The sequence below is a fragment of the Apodemus sylvaticus genome, chromosome 1, assembly GCF_947179515.1.
Source record: "Apodemus sylvaticus chromosome 1, mApoSyl1.1, whole genome shotgun sequence".
Classification (NCBI taxonomy): Eukaryota; Metazoa; Chordata; class Mammalia; order Rodentia; family Muridae; genus Apodemus; species Apodemus sylvaticus.
The window spans coordinates 169,643,522-169,668,157 of NC_067472.1; the positions used below are offsets into that span (position 1 = coordinate 169,643,522).

General features: G+C 53.8%; 3 protein-coding genes across 10 annotated transcripts in view; 2 read left to right on the forward strand and 1 right to left on the reverse strand.

Annotated features, from left to right (window-relative positions):
• On the forward strand, nt 1-6,650 carry Cd37 (CD37 molecule). Of its 3 annotated transcripts, XM_052163329.1 has the most exons (9): nt 1-169; nt 397-471; nt 560-632; nt 3,001-3,125; nt 3,208-3,282; nt 4,089-4,193; nt 4,655-4,891; nt 5,531-5,614; nt 6,302-6,650. In XM_052163329.1, the coding sequence occupies exons 1-9, from the start codon at nt 107-109 to the stop codon at nt 6,377-6,379; spliced, it is 915 nt and encodes a 304-aa protein (XP_052019289.1). In that variant the 5' UTR covers nt 1-106; the 3' UTR covers nt 6,380-6,650. The 3 variants fall into 3 exon arrangements, with proteins under 3 accessions (XP_052019289.1, XP_052019278.1, XP_052019267.1); XM_052163318.1 differs by lacking the exon at nt 397-471 and having other exon boundaries at nt 6-169; XM_052163307.1 differs by lacking the exon at nt 1-169 and having other exon boundaries at nt 273-471.
• Tead2 (TEA domain transcription factor 2) lies at nt 6,640-23,435 on the reverse strand. 6 transcript variants are annotated; one of them, XM_052163248.1, is made up of 12 exons: nt 23,361-23,435; nt 21,754-21,991; nt 21,065-21,129; nt 19,833-19,895; nt 18,549-18,653; nt 18,393-18,451; nt 15,477-15,541; nt 13,653-13,792; nt 10,663-10,836; nt 8,783-8,944; nt 7,954-8,106; nt 6,640-7,461 (listed from the first exon to the last, which is right to left on the reverse strand). In XM_052163248.1, exons 2-12 carry the CDS (start codon nt 21,983-21,985, stop codon nt 7,348-7,350), a joined length of 1,332 nt encoding a protein of 443 aa, XP_052019208.1. In that variant the 5' UTR covers nt 21,986-21,991; nt 23,361-23,435; the 3' UTR covers nt 6,640-7,347. The 6 variants fall into 6 exon arrangements, with proteins under 6 accessions (XP_052019208.1, XP_052019242.1, XP_052019231.1 ...); XM_052163282.1 differs by lacking the exon at nt 23,361-23,435 and adding an exon at nt 23,319-23,334; XM_052163271.1 differs by lacking the exon at nt 23,361-23,435 and adding an exon at nt 23,287-23,303.
• The window catches only part of Dkkl1 (dickkopf like acrosomal protein 1), a 9,599-nt gene continuing 6,906 nt past the window's right edge, over nt 21,944-24,636 (forward strand). The window contains exon 1 of the mRNA XM_052163353.1: nt 21,944-22,022. The gene's annotated coding sequence lies outside the window, so the exon portion shown is untranslated. The remainder of the gene's footprint in view (nt 22,023-24,636) is intronic.

A 24,636-nucleotide genomic window follows, 5' to 3' on the forward strand; every position in this document is an offset into this window, starting at 1 on the left:
TGAGGTCAGAGTGTCTGTGAGGTTGGCCTCTGCACAGACAACCTTGAGGTCCCAGCGCCGAGTGAGTGGAAGTCCATCAGAAGGCCCTGTGCACCCTGCCTGAGCCATGGACACCTGTGAGGAACCCCCCATTGTGTCCCTGGTACCCACATATTCCAAGGACCCTCAGGTACTGGTGTGCACCCCGTGGAACCTGTGAAGAAGATAGGGCCCCTGCTGACAGAAACCAAATGAACAGAGCAGGGCGGGGTGGAGCTCCACCCGGAACTTCCTCTTTCTCTGCGCTCTCCCTTTGTGCCTCTCTGTCTCTGTCTTTCTCTGCCCATTCTTCCCCTTCCCCACTGTGGCCAACACCTCTTCTGTCTGGGTTCCTCGAGTGGGTCGCTCCCCATCTAGGCGAAGATGTCCGCCCAAGAGAGTTGTCTCAGCCTCATCAAGTACTTCCTCTTCGTCTTCAACCTCTTCTTCTTTGTGAGTCTACTCATGGCTACGGAGCCGGGCTCCCAGGGCCACCGTGGCCCTGGACCTGCCCTAGCCTCCTTCTCTTCTCTTCCCCTAGGTACTAGGCGGCCTGATTTTCTGCTTTGGCACCTGGATACTCATTGACAAGACCAGCTTCGTGTCCTTTGTGGGTGAGGGGGGCTGGGCAGTAGGGGAGGGTCTTGCTGGGATGGACTTAAACCCAGAACCCCACCCCAAGGCATCTATCTCACTTGCCCTGAGGAAGCCCTCAGTAGTTACTGTCTTCCCAGGTGGGGCCTCAGCTCTGGCCCCCCATAGGCCACTGCCACTGCGCCTCTAGTAAGCTGTGTCTTTGCTGGCAAATAGGAAATGTAAACCAGATATAGTGGTGCATGCCTATTGTCCCAGCTCCCAGGAGGTGGGATCAGAAGTTCCAGGCCATCCTAGACTACACTGGGTTGGAGCCAGGCTGGATAATGAGGTTCTGCCTCCAAAACAACCACGGCAAAATGAGGCCTTGATTACGAATAACAGAAGTGAGAGATATCTCTCAAATACTTCCTGTGTCTCATTTTGAACTGAGGCTCAGAGACTCTCCCTTGTTGAGGTTCAGAGAAGGGAAGTCTCTTGCTGTGTGTCACACATCCAGGAAGGGCAAGAGCAAAAATAAGTAATAATAACAAGGAAACCGCTTAAGGAGGGAGCATCAAAACCATAGCAATTCAGACTTACCACATTGACCGCGGGATTGAACAGCACTCTCGCAGGAACCTCAGAACAATTCTAGGGTATATGTGGTGGCTCACACCTGTCATCCCAGCAAAGGGAGGTGTATGTGGGAAGATCAGAAGTTCCAGGTCACCCCTGGCTACAAAGTGAGTTCAAGGCCAGCCTGAGTTACCTGAGACTCTGCCTCAGAAAAAAAAAAAATGAAAAAATCCAGGAAATTGATTTTTTTTACTTCCTTGCCCTTGAAAGGTTTAAGAAATGGATTCAGCTGAGCATGGTGGCCCATGCCTTTAGTCCCAACACTCGGGAGGAAGAGGTGGGCAGATCTCTGAGTTCATGGCCAGCCTGGATTACAAAGCGAGTTCCAGGAAGGCCAAGGCTGTTACACAGAGAAACCTTCTCTCAGAGAAAGAAAGAAAGAAAGAAAGAAAGAAAGAAAGAAAGAAAGAAAGAAAGAAAGAAAGAAAGAAAGAAAGAAAGAAAGAGAGAGAGAGAGAGAGAGAGAGAGAGAAAGAGAGAGAGAGAAAGGAAAGGGAAGGGAGGGAAGGGAGGGAGGAAGGAAGAAGAAAGTTCAGGGACTAGAAATACAGGAATCTAAGAGGGAAAAAACCCAACCCAGCATGAGACAGAAACAGAGACCCACCCAGGCAGATTTAGAGTAAGGGACACAGGGATGGAAGCGATGGGGCCCTTCCTGGGCGGCCGAGTGGAGCTGCGGTCCCCCAGCCCACTCTCACTGACTGTCACTGACTCTCACTGACTGTCACTGGCTCTCACTGGCTCTCACTGACTCTGACTCTCACGGACTCTCACTGGCTCTCACTGGCTCTCACTGGCTCTGACTCTCACTGGCTCTCACTGGCTCTCACTGGCTCTCGCTGGCTCTCGCTGACTCTCACTGACTCTCACTGGCTCTCACTGACTCTCACTGACTCTCACTGGCTCTCACTGGCTCTCACTGGCTCTCACTGACTCTCACTGGCTCTCACTGACTCTCACTGGCTCTCACTGACTCTCACTGACTCTCACTGGCTCTCACTGGCTCTCACTGACTCTCACCGGCTCTCACTGGCTCTCACTGACTCTCACTGGCTCTCACTGGCTCTCACTGACTCTCACTGACTCTCACTGGCTCTCACTGACTCTCACCGGCTCTCACTGACTCTCACTGGCTCTCACCGGCTCTCACTGACTCTCACCGACTCTCACTGGCTCTCACTGGCTCTCACTGGCTCTCACTGGCTCTTACTGGCTCTGACTCTCACTGACTCTCACTGGCTCTCACTGACTCTCACTGGCTCTCACTGGCTCTCACCGACTGTCACCGACTGTCACCGACTCTCACTGACTCTCGCTGACTCTCACTGGCTCTCACTGGCTCTCACTGACTCTGACTCTCACTGACTCTCACCGACTCTCACTGACTCTCACTGGCTCTCACTGGCTCTCACTGGCTCTCACTGGCTCTCACTGGCTCTCACTGACTCTCGCTGGCTCTCACTGGCTCTCACTGGCTCTCACTGACTCTCACCGGCTCTCACCGACTGTCACCGGCTCTCACTGACTCTCACTGGCTCTCACTGGCTCTCACTGACTCTCACTGGCTCTCACTGGCTCTCACTGACTCTCACTGGCTCTCACTGGCTCTCACTGGCTCTCACTGACTCTCACTGGCTCTCACTGGCTCTCACCGGCTCTCACTGGCTCTCACTGGCTCTCACTGACTCTCACTGGCTCTCACTGGCTCTCACTGACTCTCACTGACTCTCACTGGCTCTCACTGACTCTCACTGACTCTCACCTCCTCAGGTTTGTCCTTCGTGCCACTGCAGACCTGGTCCAAGGTCCTGGCTGTCTCGGGTGTCCTCACCATGGCCCTGGCTCTCCTGGGCTGTGTGGGAGCTCTAAAGGAGCTGCGCTGTCTTCTGGGCCTGGTGAGTGGCGTTCCCCACCCCCATTTGGGGCCAGCCCCTGGAAGGCCTGAGCATCTGAGCGCGCTCTCCACTCTGTCCTCAGTATTTCGGAATGCTGCTGCTCCTGTTTGCCACACAGATAACCTTGGGGATCCTCATCTCCACTCAGCGGGTCCGGGTGAGTTTGCTAACACCTTTACCCAAGGTTTGGAGGTTGAGGGTCTGGGGCAGAGACAGAAAGGCAGGTGGGCACTGCCGTCAGCCAGGGAGCTGGGCCATAGAACAACACACAGAGAAAGACACACGGACAAAGAGGTACAGGGAGGCGTGCGGAGACGGGAGGGAAAGCTGGTGTAGTGCTGCTTGTGCTCCTGGGTACTCACAGGCTGAGGTGGAGAATCATATTAGCAGGAGAGACCAAGGAGGCCACATCGACTGATAAAAAGAGGGGTCGTGTGTGATGGCACACCCTTTTAATTCCAGTGCTCTGAAGGAAGAGGCAGGCAGACCTCTGTGAGGCCAGCTTGGTCTATACAATAAATTCCAGGACAGCTGAGGTTACATAGAGAGACCCTGGAGAGAGGAGAGGGCAGAGACAGACACATATTGACTTCTGCTTCACAGCGTTTGTTCAGCTGGCTGAGCGTTGGTTGGTTTGATCCCCAACATTTGGTACCTGTAATCTCAGCACTCAAGATAGAGACGGAAGCTCTCTATCTTCAAATGGAAGCTACAGAAAACTAATCTTGAATTTATTTTTAAGTAGTAATTTTAAAAAGAACATGCAGTGGAGACCTAAGAAACACCCTTACAAACACTTAGGAGATTCTGAGGAAGAGAGTCACTGCCAATCTTTCAAGGAAAAAAAAAAAAAAAAAAAAAACCCTAAGAGTGGCAAAGTTATGTATGTTCCTGGGGTGAACACCATGGGAGGTGGCTGGGGCAGACGGGGTGACTGGGTCCAGCCTCATCTACACCCCTCAGCTGGAGCGCAGGGTGCAGGAATTGGTGCTGCGGACGATCCAGAGCTACCGCACGAATCCGGATGAGACAGCAGCTGAGGAGAGCTGGGATTATGCACAGTTCCAGGTGTGTGAGCTCTCCCGTCTCAGAACCTTTAGTGAGTCCTTAGGCTCCGGGTTTGACCGTCTCAGCTTCGCCTTAAGAGAGGCTCTGTGTGCGTGTGGCCTGCAGGTCATCTATTCCCTCATCCCCACGCTTGCCGAATGGCTTGGGCACCCCCAAATGGCAGCATTTCTGCCCTTATGTAACTAAGTTCCCAGATTCTAGACCCTGGGATTCCTCCACCCCGGTCCCAAAATTTCTATGCTAGGGAACCCCACCCCTAGTCACATATAGTGCCCGCTCCCTATCCACCTATCCCGAGACAACCACACCGTCCAAAATGCAGGCTCACCCTGTCATGTGCTCAGTCCCTCGGCCCCACCACACCTCTAGCCCATTGCCACATACACAGCCGTCATCCCAGGCCTGGCTGCACACCTACACCCGTGACCCCGGGCCCCTGACTCTGTCCCCTTCCCCATCAGCTGCGCTGCTGCGGCTGGCAATCTCCACGGGACTGGAACAAGGCCCAGATGCTGAAAGCGAACAAGTCTGAGGAGCCCTTCGTGCCCTGCTCCTGCTACAATTCCACGGCGACCAATGACTCCACCGGCTCGGATAAGGTCTTTTTCTCCCAGCTAAACCAGCAGGGGCCGCGGGCGAAGCTGAGGCAGACTGCTGACATATGTGCAGTCCCTGCAAAAGCCCACATCTACCGTGAGGTGGGACTAGGGGTAGCGTGTGGCTCTGGACCTTGGGCCTGGGGCAGGGCGGGGCACGGGAGAAGTGGGCCCTCGGTGGGAGGGGCTCTTAAGGGGCGGGATCTTAAGAGTGGGCAGGGCTTGGAGGGTGCGACTATAATCGGAGGCATGGCTTCAGGACGAAGGGTAGGGAAAAAAAGGCAGAAGGGGCGGGAGCCTGGGATGTGAGTATGGCCACACAGGCTTCAGGAGTCAAGAACTGAAAGCTGGGCGAGGCCGGAGAGGGTTCAGGGGACCTCTGATGGGGTCCAGGTCTACACAGGGTGTGGCGTCAGGAGGCAGGCCTTGGGAGGTGAGCCCACGAAAAGAGAACCAGACCAAAAGGGCAGTCCGTTGTTATTACTAGGCATGACCTACTCAGGGGCATAGTATGCCTGCAGATCTTGAGCTGGACTGTGCTACTAGAAAGGTAGTTAAGGAAGGGGCGGAGCCCTCTGAGGATGAGAGACGTGGCCTAATAAGGGCGGCACCTGGAACGCGGGCCCAGGGCGAAGCGGATATTTAGGCATTGGGTACCTAAAAAGGGATCCACCGGGCCCCTTTGGCTTAAGGGTGAGTTGCGGAAGCCATGCCGCCTTAACACGTCTTCTGCATCCCCAGGGCTGTGCGCAGAGCCTCCAGAAGTGGCTGCACAACAATATCATCTCCATAGTGGGAATCTGTCTGGGAGTCGGTCTTCTTGAGGTGACTTGACCCCGTCCCGATCAGTGATTTGTCTATTGTAGATGTTTTCCCATGGCCGAGGTAACGCGCATACTTAGCGGAGGCGTAGTTATTTATCACCACAATAGCATGGGGTGGGGCGGAGGCCTGGCTTCTCTAAGTTCTGATTGGCTGTACGCGCAGTGCTGCCTCCTCCCCTCTCCCGCAGGTGAGCGGGATGGCGCTGTGTCTGCAGCTACAGCGCCGAGCTCTCAGTAGAGAGCCCGCGCTGCCGCTGCCGGGAGCCGAGGGTTCGAACCCTACGCCAGGGCTGAACGCTGAAGGCAGCGGCGGGCGCTGGGGCGGGCTAAGCAGCAGCAGCGGACGCAGCAGCACCCCGTGGGGCAGCTGGGGCATGGCGGGTACCTGCCCCACATGGGGGGACAAGGCTCCACAAGGCAAGCTACCTATGGCCGTGGGGCCCTGGCCCTTGTGGGATGCAGAGGAGGAGCCACTTGAGACCGAGAGTGCGGGTGCTGAGGAGGTCGAGGCACAGACGGAGGCTGCCGAGCCTCCAGAATAAAGGACCCTAGGCTTGCCCTGAGCTCTCGTCTGCAGACTACTGCTTAGCTTTCCGCTCTCAACGCTGCCAATGGCTCCCAGCTCTTATGCCTGCCCACCCCTTGCCTCTCCCTTTCTCCAACCCTGAAGCATCTCCTTTTTTCCCAGCTCGGCTTCATGACACTCTCAATATTCCTGTGTAGAAATCTGGATCACGTCTATGACCGGCTGGCCCGGTACCGCTAGGCCCCAGCCCACCCGTCGGCACCCACGCACCTCCACGCAGTCAGGAAATGTCTCCTTCCTGGTTGGTCACAGGCTTGGAGCCCGTGCCTCAGGCCTCATTCCCTGGGGAACCCAGCTGTCTGCCCTATCGACAGCCTGCGCTTGCTTCCCCCACAGGACCAGGGACTTTCGTGCCCAGCCTCCCTCACTTCCCTGCTTCCTCCTCCCCACGCCATCTGTCTGCCACCTCCCACATGTCACCTCAAATAAATCCCCTTCAGTTTTTTTTTTTTATGGTAAAAATAGCTTTATTCTCCTTCAAACATAAACCATCACTCTTGGGGAAGGAAGGTGGCAGGGTTGTCCACGGCTCACTTAAATGCGGTGGGGGGAGAGATCAAGAAGTCCCACCCCACTGCCTAGCTGAGAGAAGATTACATCCCTAACACTGTGTATAAATATCTCCTTATATTAAAAAAAAACTTTCAGGTCCCACTTCACCCAACCCTAAGCTGGGAAACCATTATCTTCTATCTGTGACATTACAGATCGCAGAGAAAGGGTGCGGGGGAAGAGGCAGACATGAGACAACAGGAAACAGGAAGGTTACAGGGCAACAAGTGGTATGTCCCACAGGGCCCAGCCCCCCTTCCAGAAGAGCAAGGAGAGCCCTGTGGCCAGTGCTGTTCCTGTGAGCACTCCCGTCCTCAAGCCCTGCTGCTCTGGAGTGGTGTGTCCTGTCACATGTGAGGTCCGCGTGTTGGGGATCTAAACTCAAACCCAGCTCACTTAGCCCACTAACCAAACTTCGGGCTCCTTTCTAGGAGAAGCCAGCCCCCCAATGGCTCATGCTTCTGAGATTAGGCCTTTTTAAAAATCACGGCCCCTCTCCAAATCTCTCTTACAGGGAGAGCAAAAGGCTCCTTCCTAGGAAGGGGATGTTCTGGGGAAAAAGGGAAAAAAAAAATAAAACCAGCAACGGGGCTCCATCAGTCCTTGACCAGGCGGTAGATGTGGTGCTGGGCCCCGCGGTCAGTGGTGGAGACTTCAAAGACGTAGGCAGTACACAGCAGCAGTTCCTGAGTGTCCCTGTTTGTCACGACCTGCCAGAACAGGCTTACACTGTAGGGTGGGGATGAGGGCAGGGGTGTGGGGGTACAGGGCATGGCCCTGCCCTGCCCACCATAGTTATCAAGAAAGAAAAACCCGCCATGGCGTGTATGGGCCCCAAGCAGAAAGGTTCCCCTAAGCTGAGAGATGGCAGGAAGGGGCTCCCCATCATATGGCATTCCCAAGAAAAGGGGTCCCCACCATGCCACAGGCAGAGGGTCAGCAGATCATATTAGCACAACCCCCAAATAAAAGGAATTCCCTTCTTCTCTGGACTTCTCGGATAAGCCGGATGTTTAGACGCTGAGGTACCTCAGCTGCCCTCGGGAAGAGAGGCTCTCCACAGGACAGCCTGAGTCCTGTCCTCCCACCCCATCCCATCATCTTCTGGATGAAGGGATCTCATCAGCTGGCAGAGCCTGGGCTGAGGGAGGGCTGCTGTGGAGCCCCCAGGAGCTGAGGGTCTGCCTGCCCCAGCGAGTCACCTGGAGGATGGTGAAGTTCTCCAGGACACTGTTCATCATGTAGCGTTCAGGCAGCTGCCGGAGCTTGTGCAGGAAGTTCACCAGGTACTCACACATGGGAGAGCGCAGCAGGCGGTACACAAAGCGTCCGTCCTCCCGCTGGGCCCGCTCCGTCTGCGTGGGAAACACGGCAGCTGAGAGACCACGGCCACCCTAGGACCAAGGCTTCACCCTTAGCCTCTGAGAAGCCACTGTCAACTCCCTCAGCCAGAGTCCCCTGAGCACCTCAACTTTAATGACCAGAGACCCTAGGCCTCTGAACCTGCAGACAAGGTACCCTCCTTCTCCTCTGTCTGTTCTGAAACCCCAGTGACCTCCAAACACCCTCAATAGCATCTCCACCCTGAGCTAGAGGCTTTAAGACCTCACAGGCCCTGAAGTATAAACATATCTACTGCCCAATTCCACGACTCCTACCATACACACCCTTAAGAGTCTTTTTCATCTTGTAGAATCCACCTCTATACCTTTCAACCCTTGAAACAAGCCCTAGTTGTGACTTTTAGTGGCTTGTTTATGTTTGGTTGGAGACAGGGTCTCATGTAGCCCAGGCTAGCCTGGAATTCCTTATATAGCTCAGGATAGACTTTGAAACTCTTGATGCTTGGTTTACATGGTACAGGGCAAGCACTCCACAAAATGAACTATATCCTCAGCCTTTGAAGTCTTGAGTTACCTCCTAGTGCGTGTACTAACTGCCAGAGAAGCCGGGTAGCCCCGCCTCACACACACACCTCATGCTGTGACTACTTACTCTTGGTGCATGCAGCGCCCTATCGCTGGGCCTTACCTCTACCTTCTCCACCACTTGCTTGCCAAAGGAGCAGACCTTGGAGGAACAGGTCAGCGTCATGAGCTCCCGACTCTCGTACTGGCTGCTCACTCCGTAGAAGGCACCGCCACCTCCACTGCTCCCTGCCTCCTCAGCACTGGGGCCCCAGTTCAGGTCCGCCTGAGAGGAGATGGCGAGGCACAGGTGAGCTGGCGGGCGCCCAGCAAATCCCGACCCGGAGCCCGGGATTTGCACACACTTGCCTGTGCCCGCACCATCTCACCTTCCAAAGTCCCCAGGTCAGCATGAACTGTGCTCTGTATTAGACTTACCTCCTGTTCCAGGACTAGAGAAGCCAAGGTCCCCCAAACAGTCCTGACTCGCATTCTCTAGGAGTCATAGAACCTAACTGTTCTGCCTGAAGCCCCTAGCTCTCTAGAGTTCAGCTCGAACGAGGCAATAACAGTGCAAGCTTAGAACGCTGGCACTTGAGAGGCCGATGCAGAAGGATTGCGAGTTTGAGACCAGCATGGTCTACATACAGTGGGACGCTGTGTCTCAAAACAAGAAGAAAAAAAGGGGGGGATGGGGTTGGAAGTTTTAAGAGTAAGAAAATGGAGAAGGGGGAAATGGATGTTAGCCCTGCCAAGGGCCTAGTTACAGCAGGCATGTTACCCCTAGCAACTGGTTACGGTTTCACATCCTCCCTCAGCCCTCCCTACTGTCCTAAAAGCAGGTGGTGACTTCCCACCTGCAGCAAGGCCCGCCTCCTCCCTAGAGCACTGCCTGTCAATCAGGAATGAACTCTTGCTCACCCAAATGCCAGAAGCCTGTGGCCTTGAGAATGCAGAGCGCCTGTTCTCTGCCCTGACTTTAGCTGCAGCTCTTTGGCCAGGGCTCCGCCTACCACGCCAGCTACCCAGCCCTTGGGAGGTTGAAGCAGGAAGAGACCAGCCCAGGCTAGACTCCCCTAGGGAAGGAGAACGTCTCACAATGGAAGGACACGGACACGTGTGTGGGTGCTCAGCCTTAATCCCAGCACTTGGAGGCAGAAGAAGGCATATCTCTGGGCTACAGAGCTAGTTCCAGGACAGGTAGGAAGGCCGCAGTTGCCTCCCACAGCCTGAAAGCCTTTTTGGAGCCATCTCAGGCCTCCACCCAGAAAGCTTGGGGATTTTGTTGGTTTTGTCTTTTTTCAAGATTTATTTACTTTCATTTTATATACATGGGTGTGCTGCCTATATGTCCATCTGTCTGTGCACTACATATGTTAAGTATTCTCAGAAGCCAGAGGAGTTCCTCTCAACTAAAGTAAAAGACTTGTGAGCTCCCATGTAGTCCTGGGAATTGAGCCTAGGTCCTCTTGCGAAGAGCAGGCCTTAACCACAGAACCATCTCTCCAGCCCCTTTATTTTGTTTTGTTTGAGCTAAGGTCTCCCTAAGTAGGGAGAGCTGTCCTCTGGATTCTCCTACCTCAGACGCCTGAGCATTGGGATGTCAGGCGTGTACCATGACAGAAGGCTCAGGAAGCCTTATAACCAGACACCCAGGGACACCAAACTGACTGAAATCCCGTGTGGACATCCTTTGGAGGACCAGACCCTGGCACCACCCTGACATCTTCAATTGTGAGAAGATCTTGCAAGATCTTCATGCAACTAGACTCCAAACCAGGTGGGCCTGAGAAAGACTGAAGGTGCTCTTAGCCACAGCTGGTTACAGACGGTCCTCCACGTCCCCAAGATCTGCACTCAGCGTCTGTCACAGAGCAGGGGTCCTGAGAAGCAGCGGAGTGCCTCTGACACACTCTCCCACGCGGCTGCAGGTTTTCAAGTGTAGCTCAGACCCGAGACCCTGCTCGGACCTGGATGAGAGTCTCACTACTCCAGAGCACTCACCCAGAACTTGACCAGGAAGAAGGCATGGGGTGGCCCTCGGTCATACAACTCCCGGAGGCCGCCCTTCTTCTCAGGGAATTTGTCGTAGATCTGCCGCACGTCCACGCTCTCCAGGGGTGGTGCTCCAGGGCTGGGACACTGCTGGCTGATATGGACAAACAGATGCCTCTGGAACTGCAGAGACAGCACAGGGTGAGGGGCTGTGGGCTGGACCTAGGCCGTCACCCGGCACACCCACCGGCCAGCACACAGCCATGCCTCCAGCCACATCCAGCAAGCTGTCCTTCTCTGTCCCTATTGTCCCAACCTGCTCAGATCTCATCCTTGTCAAATCTCTGGTCTAGCTTATCCAACATTCGTTCATCTCTCATACAGCTCCAGAGCTGACCCAGTACCCAGAATCCTCCTCTGTAACCTGACCAGCCCCCACCGTATTCTATCATTAATTTCCTGAAAAGTTTCATTTCTGAGCCTGGAATTTACGATGCTGCACAGAGCAAACTCTTACATGACCCTCAAAGCCCAAAGCACACATGTCCTTTCAGGAAACCTTCACTAGCTCCTCAGGGAGAGCATCTGTATACACAAGAACTACACAGGCTGGCTGTATGGTGACACTGGTTTTGGTCCTGGGGCAAAAAGACGACTAAAACCTCCCTGAACCTGCAGAAGTCAGTCTACCACAAAGAACAGAAGCAGAAAATAACTTACAGATAATGGAAATGTCAGGAATAATTTATACCATGAAAAAAATCCTTGTAAGAATAGAAAAAGGTGAGGGCTAGAGAGATAGCTCAGTGGTTAAGAGCACTGACTGTTCTTCCACAGGTCCTGAGTTCAATTCCCAGCAACCACACGGTGGCTCACAACCGTTTGTATTGGGATCTGATGCCGCCTTCTGGATTTGTGAGAAGACAGCTATAGTGTATTCATAGAAAATAAATTTTTTAAAAAGTATAGAAAAAGACTCAAGTGATGGTCTATGAATCAGGTATGGTGGTACAGACCTGCAAGAGAGGTGGCTCACAACCACCTGTAACTCCAGCTCCAGGGGATCCAATGCTGTAACACACACATACACACATACACACACACACACACAGACACACCACACGCACACGCGCTTTGAAAAAGCAAATAGGCTCTGAGGCAGGAGGGGCAAAGACACAGCAGGAATGGGTTCAGAGGGCGCAGAGAGGTCTTCAGCTTCCGCTCCGAGTGCACTGGGAGGGTGTTCTTCACCCTTGTTGTGGCCATTTTGTCTGAGTGCAGCTTGGTTTTCTCCTTCTGGTTTTTTGGTTTTGTTTTGTGTAAGTTTGTTGGGGTTTTTGGGGTTCTGTTGGGGGAGTTTTTTGGTTGAGGTTTGTTTTTCTTTCTGGTTTGTTGTTATTGTTGCTGTCCCGTTTGCTTATTTGCTATTGTGCACCAGAGTCTCACTCTGCACAGGGTTGCACTCTGCAGACCTGGCTGGCTTGGAACTTCATCTCACCTGCCTCTACCTCCCCAGTCCTGGGAAATGAAAGGTGCAGACAGCCATGCTCTTCTTTCTGGCTTTTGAAATAGGGGAACTTTGCGTAGCTGGCTTTGAATTTACTATTATAGTGCAATTGGTTTGATTTGTTGTTGTTTTTGAGATGGGGTCTCTCTATGTATCCCCTGGCTGTCCTAAAACTCTCTCTGTGGACCAGGCTGTCCTCAAACTCTCAGAGATCTTCCTGCCTCTGTATCCCAAGTGCTGAGATTAAAGGTGTGCTCCACCATGCCCAGCTTGCGTGACTGAGATAGCATCTTGTGTATTCCTGCTTGGACTCAAAACTCCCAGTGTACAAGAAGATAACCACAAACTTCCCATCCTCCTGCCTCCACCCCCAGGGTGTTGAGCTTGTACACACACACCAACACACCCAGTATTTGCAGCCAGGGGTAGGAGTGGCGTGGGGTGGGGTCGACTGGACCCCGGAGTTTCATGGACAGCTAAACCCTCAGCCCTGAGACCGACTTCTGAACTAAAAGCAACACTCCTTCAGCCTCCAGGATGCTGGGATCCCAGACTTCCAGTGTGAGTCACACCAGGATCACCCTTTTTAGTAACCTTGACAACCAGAGCAGTGGTGTTAGTTTGGCTGCTGAGACACTGCATGCAGGGACCTACATTTCCCAGGCCTCTGCAGTTAGCTGTGAGCACATGACTAAGACCTGACCACTGAGATGTGAACAGACCTATGAGTTGCCTATGACCTATTCCTCATAGGGAAACGATGAGTTATGGGCAACTCAAGTCAGGCCCTTAACACTAGGGCACCTAGACGATCCTACCCTCTCTCTCCCCCCATCTGCTGACCAGATGCAGAGAACCCAGAAGATTCTATAACTCTAGAAAATGGTTGACCCACGAAACAGAAAGAGCCAGGTCCTGAAGCACCGGGGCCAAATATCTGCTCGGCAAATTCACATGAAAAGCGGTGCACCCCACGGGGCACCCCACGGGGCATGCTTGCCACCCCAGCCCTCACGAAGCTGAAAAATCACTCAGAATTCAAGGCTAGCCTGAGCTACAGAGTCCCAAGTAACATATATTAATAAAACTGGGGAGAAAAAAAAAAGAACTACAGGTCTCTCCCAGGCCCCTCGTGTTCCTGCAGAGCCTGCCTAACAGCAGGACTTTGACGTCAGATGACGTCATGAGCCGTTCAGTTCCCAGAACACCGATAAAAGCAGGCACGGCAACATGGGCCGGCGATTTCAGTGAGAGAGATGCACGCGTATCCCTGAGGCTTACTGGACTCCTGGGTAAACTCAAGTTCAGTGAGTGACCATCTCAAAAAACCAGGTAGACGCAGCTCAAGTTGACTGGTGGGGACGGCGCTTCCTGTGAGGATAGGCGGTGCTGCCCCTCGCTGCTGCCCATGGGGACGCAGCAGCTCCGAGCTCTCTCCCTTCCGTCTTGGCACTTCCGCCCTCACCCATCATCTGCCCCAGGTTTCACTCACCGAGTCAACTGCGTCTGGCGGTTCCACAAACGCTGAGAACTCTACCAGCTGCAGGCGCGCAGTGCCCAGGGCCCGGGCCTGCCAGGCTGGGGGAGACGGAGCTGGGGGCAGGGGTGAGAGGGCTGGGGGTGGCTCGTACCCTTAAAAGAGAAGACAGAAAACCCACTCAAAATGATGGGCTAGGCTGGCCCTGGTTTCTCTCGGCCACCTTCTTTGGGAGCTATAAGGGCCAGGGCTAGAAAGGCAGCGGCTCATCTGGCGGTGACCCGCCCGGCATGCAGGAAACCTGGACTCTCCCTAACAGCACGTCCACTGGACACGGGCACACAGCATCCATCCTAGCACTTGGGAGGTGGAAGCAGGCGCATGAGTTCAAGGTCAAACTCAACTAGGAAGCACGCTCTAACCTGGGAGATATAAGACTGTCTCAAAAAAGGAAAGCAATGTGGGACGGGAATGGAGGGATGGTTGGATCACCTGGTGCTCTTGAGAAGACCTAGATTCACAGCAGTCTGTAACTCCAATTCCAGGGGATCTAACACACTCTCCTCTGCCGCCAAGGGCACCAGGCACACACAGCACACTTACATATATGCAAGCAAATCACTCATACATATAAAATAAATAAACCTTTAAAAGAAAAAAAAAATGAACATTTCTTCCAGGCGCCCATACAGCTAAAAGTGGCCTTAAGACAATTCTTGCTGATGTGCTAGAAGAAATCTACCTGAAAGGAATTCAAAAGGCAAAGATTTGGGAGACCAAAGCTTTCGCCCCTGACCAAGTCCCGTCTGCAATGGGCCCAAAAGAGGTACAGTAGCCACGTTAACACAATGAGGTGGCAGGGTCCAAGAGATACACGGTTTGAGATGCCTAAGCAGGCAAGCCCATCTCTAGACCTCGCATCAACTGGAATCATTCAGGGCGTTACTTCTCTGGGTATGATTTTGGATATTCTGCTATTTGTATCCAGGCATTATTTATAATTGAATTATAAACACGGAGCGTGATGGGTCGCGTGAGCTGTTTCTTATGGTGCTGTCTGGGTGGGTCTGGGCGGTGTGGCCTTGCCAGAGGAGATCCGCCACTACACTATGCCAGCTTCGAGCCTATAGTTCAAGATGTGAGCCCTCCGACTGGGCATAGTGGCGCAGGCCTTTAATCCCAGGAGGCAGAAACAAGTAAAGGTTTAAGACCAGCCCGGTCTACAGAGCGAATTCCAAGACAGCCAGGGATATACAAGAAAAACTCAGTCTCGAAAAACCAAAAACTAGGAAAGAAAGAAGGAAAGGAAGGAATAAAGGAAGGAAGGAAGGAAGGAAGGAAGGAAGGAAGGAAGGAAGGAAGGAAGGAAGGAAGGAAGAAAAGATGTGCGCCTTCAGCTTCCTGCTCCGGTCACCACTCAGCTATCATGGATGGAATCCCAAATAAACTCGTCTACAGTTCGCCTCACCATGGTGTTAGCATGTCATGGCAACAGAAAAGGGAGTTAATAAAACCAAGGGTGTTAGGAATCATTTCACCAATCCGCGTGGGGATCCCACAGTCACACTGTGTGGACTTCTGCCCTGCAGGCAGAGCCTACGCAGGTAGGAAGCTGACAAAGAGGAAAGCACATGGAGGTAACGCTGACCCTGAGCTGCTAGATCCAGCCACGCCTGAAGCCGCATTTCTGCTCATCCTTTTCCCCTCCTCCCTTTGCATCAGCTAATTGTGATTTGGGGTTTTGACTACTAGGTTGTGCCCAGAAGGCAAAAAGGTGAAGGGATTTCTGGAACAGAGTGAGAGAGGAGACAAGGAGGGTTCAGGGGTAGCAGCTCTCACCTGGTAGGTCAGAGGCCGGGGGCGTCAGTGACGCGGAGAGCGGTGCCTGTGAGAAGGGCTTCACACTGCAGGACAAAGGGAACTCTGTGAGTGCAGCGGAGCGAGGCTGGCTGAGGCAGCCAGGCCTGACCTGTGCCCAGGAAAAGCCAGGCTCCCCACCAGAACGTTCCATGCATGACCGTTCCATGCATGACCGTGTGGTGGCTGCAATGGCGGCTTCTCGAGACTGAAGTTGATGCTGACCAGCGGTGCCACAGAGCTTGGACCCCAACCCCAGTTAGTCCCAACCACGAGAACAAGGATTTTTGTTGTTTTGGCAACACTAGAATCAAACGGAGTGCCTCAAGTGTGCTAAGCATGGTGACGAGCAGCATCCGCCTACTGTGGATTCTGGGCGGCGGCTCCATCACTGGGCCACATCCCAGCCCCCCACTGAGAGACTAGGCAGGAGCTCTACCACTCAGCTCCACAGCCAGGCCCTGCATTCTGCTGCAGGATCTCACTGTGTAGCCCAGGCTGGCTCAAGATACTCCTGCATCAGCCTCTCTAGTGCTAGAAGGACAGGAACCAGCCACCACTACACCTGCTCCGCGGATGGAAATGTTCCACCTCAGGGCGAGCCTAAAAGGGCCATCAGCCACACTGCCACTCAGCTTGAGCTGGGCAGACCGGCCAGAGGAAGGAACTTTTTATGTAAATTTAATTCTTTTGTTTTTTAAAACATAGTCTCACTTTGTAGCCTAGGCTGCCCTCAAATCACAAAGACTCACTCACCTACCTCGGCCTCCAAGGCTGGGACTAAAGGTGTGTTCCACCATGCCCAGCTGTAAACTTAATTCTAACTTAAATGGCTACTCATAAATAATTACAGACTCATACTCCAGAGGCCTAGAGGTAGCTCAGATAACGGTCAGGAGACTAAGAAGCCAGCGGTGAAGGGAACAGATGGAGAGCAGACAGACAGACAGACAGCAGACAGACAAACCCCAGGGCCTCCTCTTCCCAGCTCTCAAGTTTGTACTTCAGTGGATTTCCCACAGTACCATGATCTCTTGTCATCTGGCTATCACTCCAATGTCAGCTCCTCAGGAAGGCCCACCTGGCCTTCCAAAACAGAACTCTTAGTGGGCACAGCGGCACACAGTCAACATCCCAGAATCTCTGTGATATTGGGGGGGCTGAGGCAGGAGGATCTAGCCTGGGCTATAGAGCTGAGAGCCTATCTTGAATAAATAAAAACAAAAGCAAAATACTTGAGGCTAGCCGGGCGGTGGTGGCGCACGCCTGTAATCCCAGCACTCTGGGAGGAAGAGGCAGGCGGATTTCTGAGTTCGAGGCCAGCCTGGTCAACAGAGTGAGTTTCAGGACAGCCAGGGCTGCACAGAGAAACCCTGTCTCGAAAAAACCAAATCCAAAAAAAACCCCCAAAATACTTGAGGCTAGAGATAGACCCCAGAGGTAGACCGCTAGCACACTATATATACACATTTGAACTTTATTCAAACGTGGATCAGGAAGATTACAGCCTTTTACTTCATTTCTTAGTGAAAGCGCACACCAGACACTTAGTGGGTATTCAGTAAACATCTGGTGTTTCCGCTGTGTAAGACAGGCCTCCGGTCACAGCAGAGGCTCGCCTCAGCTTCCTGCCCATGGGTATCACACAGGGTGTTTATCTGCTTAGAATATTCCCAGACCCAGACCCACCCTTCATCTGGCTAAACCCAACCAATCTCTGAGAAAACCCCAAAACTTTCTCCCTGGCCATGAAACCCACAGCGGTTCCTCACAACGCTGCACACGCTTCCATTTTGTATTTCTGAAGGGGATGGGCTTAACAGCGTTGGCCTTCCCCCATTTGCCTATGGGCTCGCCAGCGCACACCTGCCGTCCTCTCAGTCTCTGGGGGACTTGTTCTGATCTTTCTTGAGTCTCTGATGAGTAGACCCCACAACCTGGCTTCTCCTCTCACAACTCTCACAACACACACTGCCCTCATACAGCCTGGCTAGGGCCCCTTTTCCTATGACACATCTGGATACCCTCAGAGGCCGGAGGTCTCAGAGCTGAGCCCATTCCACTTACCCCTGAGACTCATTTTTCTCCCTCCCAAGTATGAACGAGTAAAGTAACCCCTTCCTCAGTCTTAAGCCCCGAGACGCCCTAGGCATCTGGAAATGAGCCTTTATGGCACGGTAAGGGCTTTCATAGCCCCTCCCAAGGTCTCTTGATCTACACCTGCCCTCCGACGACCCTCTGAAACCCACTCACTCTTCCCAGAAGCCTCTAGGTCTGTTATTGTCTCTCCATAAGCCTGTTGGGAATCCTTCCTGAGCCTAGGACCTTAAACCTCCCTTCTCAAAATACTTAGAGGATTCCCCCTATCTCCCCAAGGAGCCTAAAAACTGCCTCCCCCTTATATTCTGAGTCCTTCTTGTCCCTTCCAGGACCACCTATATCCTTAGCTGTCTTCTCACAAAACGAAATGGCTTCCTTTGTCTCTTGCAGGAGGAGCCTCTAGTCCTGCAACTGCCTTTCCATGATCCCCTGGGTCCCCTACATCCCTCCCAAATGATCCTTTGGGGGCCCATGCATCCCTTCTAAGAGTACTTGGCCAACCAACTGCCTTCCCATGATACTCTGGACCCACGTGCTCTTCTAGTAGCCTCCGGGCCTTACATCCACCTTCCCATGAGTCTCTGGGACTGAGGCTCACACTTAGGAGCCATTATTCCCATGCACACGGCACACCTTTCCAGAGATGAGGTAAGGAGGCCCTGAGCACAGGGGTCACGCCCACCGAGGCCCTCCACAGCAAAGTGCAGTGCTAGACGTCAAAGCTACATGAGAGGGTTCCAGAACTTATGTCCAAATGAATGTAGGTGGGAGGGAAGTCGGGGCACACAGAGCACTCACTCTGGAACATTCCACGGTGGCCCAGAGCTCCCTGACCAGAACTGGAAAAGCTCGGTGGCCTAGAGAGGAGACACGAATGAGGGTCAGACATCCCCTGCCGGCCATTACAGCCCCATCTTTCCATCCCAGATCTCCACAGCCCCCAACCCAGGCCACCTGAGGGCCAGGACCCAGCCTGGCCTGGAGGGAAGGTGCAGAGACGAGCTGTGCTGAAGACATGGTGGCCATCGTCTGGAAGGCCTTGTCCTTGGAGACTTGGTCCTGAGGAAAGGTTGAGGTCCAGGTTAGTGGGGAGTTCTACTCCAGATAGCCAGGGTGGACTGATGCCAGGCTCAGGTAAGAGAGGAAGACATGGGAGCTCCCCACCCAGACCTTCTGCCTCTGCTGGCCTCCTCTGGAAGGGCAGTGTGTGAGGTACAGACAGGGAAGATGGCAAGGGGACTTAGCACATTCAGAGTCCGACCCACGGTGGGGGAAGGTGCCCAGGGAAGAAAGGAAACAACTTAGGAAGTGCAGGCTGTATTTCCTCTCCCTTAGCACAGGACGACCACTCTGAGTCGGTGACAGAATGGGGGCTGCCCCTGGAACAGGTCACCCCTCAGCTTCAGAGCAAGAAAGGTTTGCAGGTCCACAATAAGATACTAATGGTTTTCTAAGTTAAGAAAGGGCTGGACACAGTGTTTCCTGATGCCCAGGCTACAGGAAGTGAGACTTCCCAGAGCCCCCTGGGAACAGGAAGGGGGTGTTTTTATCCCAGACAGAACACAGAAAAGACTGAGAAAGGAAAGAAAAGATCAGAACCTAAGGGTTTCAGGCCTGCAAAAAAGGAAGGGGCCATTTCCAAATGAAAGAACAGGAAGTCATCATTCCTGAGGCTAAAAGGAAAGAAATCCCACACAGAGGACCAGCGTTAGGGGTCCAGGTTTGAGGGCACAGGGCACTCATGGTGGAGAAGAGAGCAGATGATAAACTCTCTCAGGAAAGCCCACGGCCACTGGAGCGAGCAACCTGTTTGCTACAGGAGCCACGCCACCCTCTGTTTGATGCACCTGTAGGCAGGCTGCTCCCTTCCCCTGGGGTCTCTGAGCACCCCCACCCCCACCTCTCACTTTCTCTCTGTCCTCCCATTTCCTTCATTGGTGTGTGTGTGTGTGTGTGTGTCTGTCTGTCTGTCTATCTGTCTGTCTGCCTATTTCACTGACACTGGGTCTCTATCTGGCCCCACCCCCCATGTACAAGTCTTTCTTTCTGGGTTGTTGCCCCTTCTCTATCTCTGAATCTCTCTCCCCGCCCCCACCCTCCCCATCTCTCTGAGTCTGTCTGTCTGTCTCTGGTCTCTGCCCCTCTTACCCCACCCCTCCCTCTCTGCATCCCCGCTCAGCCCCCTCCATGCCCACCCGCCCGCCTCGCCCACGCCTGCCCACCCGCCTTCGCCCTCACCTTCAGCTTAGACTGAATCTCTCTCGATTTCCTTCGAGCCAAAACCTGGATGTGACTGGAGACCTGTTGGGATGAGAAGCAGGTCTGGGCATCCTCTGTCCTCTGTCCTTCCGCCCTCCCTTCCTCCCGCGGCTGCGTGAGCTGCTCCTCCACAGGTCTGGCCGGCTCAGGGAACGCGAGCATAGCCTACGCTGGTCCCCAAGGCCCAGCCCCCTCTGGAATAAACCTCTTCCAGAAATATCAGACTGACAGGGTGGTTCAGCAGTCAGAGCACTTGGCTCCGAGCCTAATGTCCACACTTCCATCCCTGAGATTTACATGGGGGAAGGTGACCAACTCCTGAATGTGGTCTTCAGATTCCTCCATGTACACTATGGTACCAGGTCTCACACACACACACACATGCACGTGCACACGAACGCACACACGTACTCACAAACATGCGCATACACACATACTCACACACATACTCACATACACACACGTACTCACACACGTGCACACATGTGCACATACATGCATGCACCCACATACACACACACATACACACACACACACGTGTACACACAATTTTTTTAAAAAGTACTTAAAATTTTTTTTGTGACTTATTTTCCGTTTGTGAATTAAGTGCATCATGGGGCACATGCAGAGGTCAGAGGAAAAGGTGATGGAGCTGGTTCTCCTACCATGTAGGCCCCAGAAATCCAGCTAAGGTAATCAGGCTTAGCAGCAAGCCCTTCACCCACTAAGCCATTTCACAGGCATATAATATAAACATTTTACAGACATATCCGGCGTGCCCACAACTTATGGAAACCACAAGGACCAATGCTGGAAAGATGATGGTCCCGTGGTAAGGCTCGCCCTCCACGTATGGGGACTCCAGTTCCATCCTGGTGAACTCAATCCCAGCACTCGGGATATAGACAGGTGCAGACTGGCACTGGCTGGCTACCCAGTCTGATGAAATCTGCAAGTTCCAGATCAGAGGGACAGCCAGTCTCAAAGAAGAAGCGGGCAGCTGGCGAGATGAAACCAAGGTCTCCACCCACCGATCTCCACGTGCTGGTGCACACACGTGCATGCGTAGACACCTCCCACACTTAGAAGCGAGCTTTCTGCTTCTCTCACATGAAACCACGTCTGCCTTGAACCTGAACCAGCCCACGTGAAGTTGGCCCTCAGGAAACACCCAGCCCCAGACCAAAGTTCCAACGTGTCAGTCCCGAGACCTGCTTTCGCGTTCTCGTCTTCCCTGTCCTCAGCTTGATGTAACGGGCAATGAGTTCGTTCCGGCCTGGAAGAGTCAAAATGGAAACGAGTAAGACTCTCAGCAGAACTTCCTGCCAGAGAAGGCAGGGATGAGGGGTAAGGTCACCAAGCCAACAACCCCCACCAAACTACAGCCCAGCCAGGCTGGGGACTCCTCAGGCACAGGGTCACCAGCTCGGTCATGTACTCGCTATGTGATCACTGACAAATCTCCTAGTCTTCCTGTGCCTCAGTTTTCCTCATCTGTGCAGGAAATCAAGGCCTGGGAGGGATGCAATCATTTATCTTTGTTTTATATTTTGTTTGTTTTCATATGGATTCATTTATTTTTGTTTATTTATTTTTGGCTTTTTGAGACAGGGCCTCTCAACATAGCCCTGGCTGTCCTGGAACTCCCTCTATGTAGACCAGGCTGGCCTTGAAGTCACAGAGATCCACCCACCAGCCTCAGCCACCAGCACACCCTGCCTTATTCATGCTATTTTGAGATAAGGTCTTGCATAGGTCAGGCTAGCGTAGAGCTCCATATGTAGCCGAGAATGGCCTGGAACTCTTAAGGTGTGTGCCACCACAGTTGGCTAGACGCTAGACACACGGATTAGTGTGACCTTTCTCACTGGGGTCAGGTCAGCCACCACAGGGGACTCACCGTACATCTTGCCCTCATCTGACAGGATGATCTTGCGCCGGCCACAGGGAGGGTAGATGGCCAGGGCCTCCTGAAAGCTCTGCTCAATGTCCGGACTCCACACGCCTTCTGCATCAGGGCTCCCGTCACCTCCAACGCCCTCGCTGCCTCCCGTGCCCTCCTCGCTGCCTTCCTCACTACCTGTCCAGCCCCCGCCATCATCCAGGGGGCCCCCAGTCCGGGGATCCCCCATCTGGGCCTGCAGAGACAAAGATCGGCAGCTGCATATGGTATTGCAAGAACTGGGCAGGAGCTCTGACCTGAACTCCTGGGTCGGAGGGAGAAGACTCTGAGCCTGGGATCTGGGAGGCGGTTCGGAACTTGCATTGGGATCACATGGGACTGAAGTCACCTGACCACCTTAGGTGCAGTGCCTGAGGCTGTGTTTGGATCACTGACTTTGGGGGAGACCTGAGTCTGATTAATTGGCAGGCGTGCGACCCCCTGTCCCACTAAGAAAGAACAGGTGCTCAGAGAAGAGCAGCAGCTGCTGGAAAAGCAGAGGCTAAGTCCAAAACCAGCATCCAGAGAGAAGGGGACAGAGAGATCCAGGGACAGAAACCCAGATCGCCACAGCAAAAGGGGGCATAGTCAGGGCCGAGACCAGAAAGTCACCACAGAACCAGGCGGGGGCGGGACGGGGGCGCCCATCAAACTTCAGGCCTTGGGACTCGGTCGCTCAGCCATCTGGAGGACAGAACAAAGAGCCCAGGCATCCCCTCCCCCAGTTCCCCACAACCCCTGCTGTGGGCGGGGCCAGCATGCGAGCGGCCTCCCCGGCCCCGCCCCTCCCCCGGGCTCAGTTCCAACCCAAGGTCCCATCGACTTTCCGGAGGCCAAGAACAGGGAAAACTTTCCCCAATCAGTCCGATACCTCCTCCCGGGAGGTTTTATGCCATCCCGAACTTTCCCAGGACCCCAAAGATCTGAGTCCCATCCCTCCAACTTTGGACTCTTGACCTGGTAAAGGTTAGGTGAACAAAGATCCTAAGCCCAGCCCAGTGCCGCGACCATGTTCAGGACCCCCGTAGGCCGAAATCCCAACCCAGCCCACCCCCATGTGGCTAGACAAAGAGACAGACGAGCCGGGCAAGACGGACGGACAGACATCTCTAATCTCCCGCCCCAGTCCCCAATCCTCGGAAGACCAATGGACGAAGGTCCAAGGGGCCCCAAGGCTCTCCCTTGGCCACTCCCGCGCCTGCCCTGCTCCGTGAGGGGGCCACATGCCCACGGGGCGGACACTTGCAGGAAGGATGGCCCCGGGGCGCACTCAAACTAACAGACCCGTGGCCGCCCCTTCGCTCCCACGTCCTGCGTCCGCAGTCCCCGGCCACCCCGCGCGCTCTCCCGGCCGCAGACCACCCCAAGGCCCCAAACTCCGGAGAAAGTTCCAGCTCCACACTTCGGCTGCGTCCCCCGCGCAAACTCCGGCCCCGGGGCAAAAAAGGGCGCCGGGCAATTCCCACGCGATCTCAGGAACACGCGCCTCACCTCATCGCGCGCAACTTCCCACCCCAACTCACAAACCCCAAGCAGGAGCCTGATTCCCGCCGGCGCCTTCCTACCTCCCGGCCTGGGAAGGGGAGCCGCGGGCGGGCGGGGCGAGGCCGGGAGAAAGTTGCCGGGAGCTTTGTTTGGGAAAAGTGGGAGGGACCCGGGGGGGCGGGCCCGGCGGTAGACTCGGAATCTCACGGGGACACTCGGGCGAGGTGCTTGCTGTGGGAGAGATGAGTCCATCTAAGAACTAGGTGCGGGTGCTGGGGTCCCTAGGAAAGAAGTTGGTTATGGGGGCCTTGATTCATGACTTTGGCAGAGGAGTCTGGGGTCTGTAACTCTGGGTCTGAAGGAGAAGGCCCTGGGAATTGAGGGGAGTAGACTCACAGACGGAGGGGCGCGACCCGGGTCACCCTGTGTGCTTGCTAAGGATGTGGGATTGACAGAAACAAAATAAGCTTTACCAATTTTTATGTTTTTATTTTACTAGGTTTTTAAACATTTAAAATTTTGGTTGTGAGCTGAGCCATCTCTCCAGCCCTAAACATTTAAATTTTATCTGTATGTTTTGTCTCTGCATGTATGTCTAATACTTACAGAGGCCAGAAGAGGGCGCTGGGCACTGGATCCCCTGGAACTGGAGTTACAGATGGTTGTGGTGAACCAAGTGGGTGCTGGAAATCAAATCCAGATCCTCCGGAAGAGCAGCCAGTGTTCTGATCACTGAGCCATCTCTCTCCATCTATGCATGTATACGTACGTGTGTGTGTGTGTGTGTATGTGTGTGTGTGTAAAAGTGGAGATGATGGTCAGAACCAAGGACCTCACAAGAGCTAGGCAGAAGTTCCAGCTCAGAGCTGTATCTGGTCCAACCAGTTTCTGTGTGTTAAGTAAGGTGTTGGGGTGGGGTGGGGTGGGTGCTTCCGATGAGAAAACAGCTTCCTTGTGACCTGGCCAGAGTGAAGCCTGTTGTGCTGGGCCCCCAGCATTTCTGAAGATCCACCAAAGTGCAGACTCTACCATTGCTTAGGCACTATGGTTGGGCTGCAAGTGGCACCCTCCCTAGATAGAGACAGAACCTGAGTGCCTGAGCGCAGAGTGAGGGTCCTGGGTGCTGTTCTCTTAAAACTGAAGGTCTGAGTAAGCGTGATGCCACTGCTTTATATCCCCGGCTCTTTGTTTGTTTGAAGACTTACTTATTATTATATGTAAGTACACTGTAGCTGTCTTCAGACACTCCAGAAGAGAGCGTCAGATCTCATTACGGATGGTTGTGAACCACCATGTGGTTGCTGGGTTTTGAACTCAGGACCTTCAGAAGAGCAGTCAGTGCTCTTAACTGTTAAT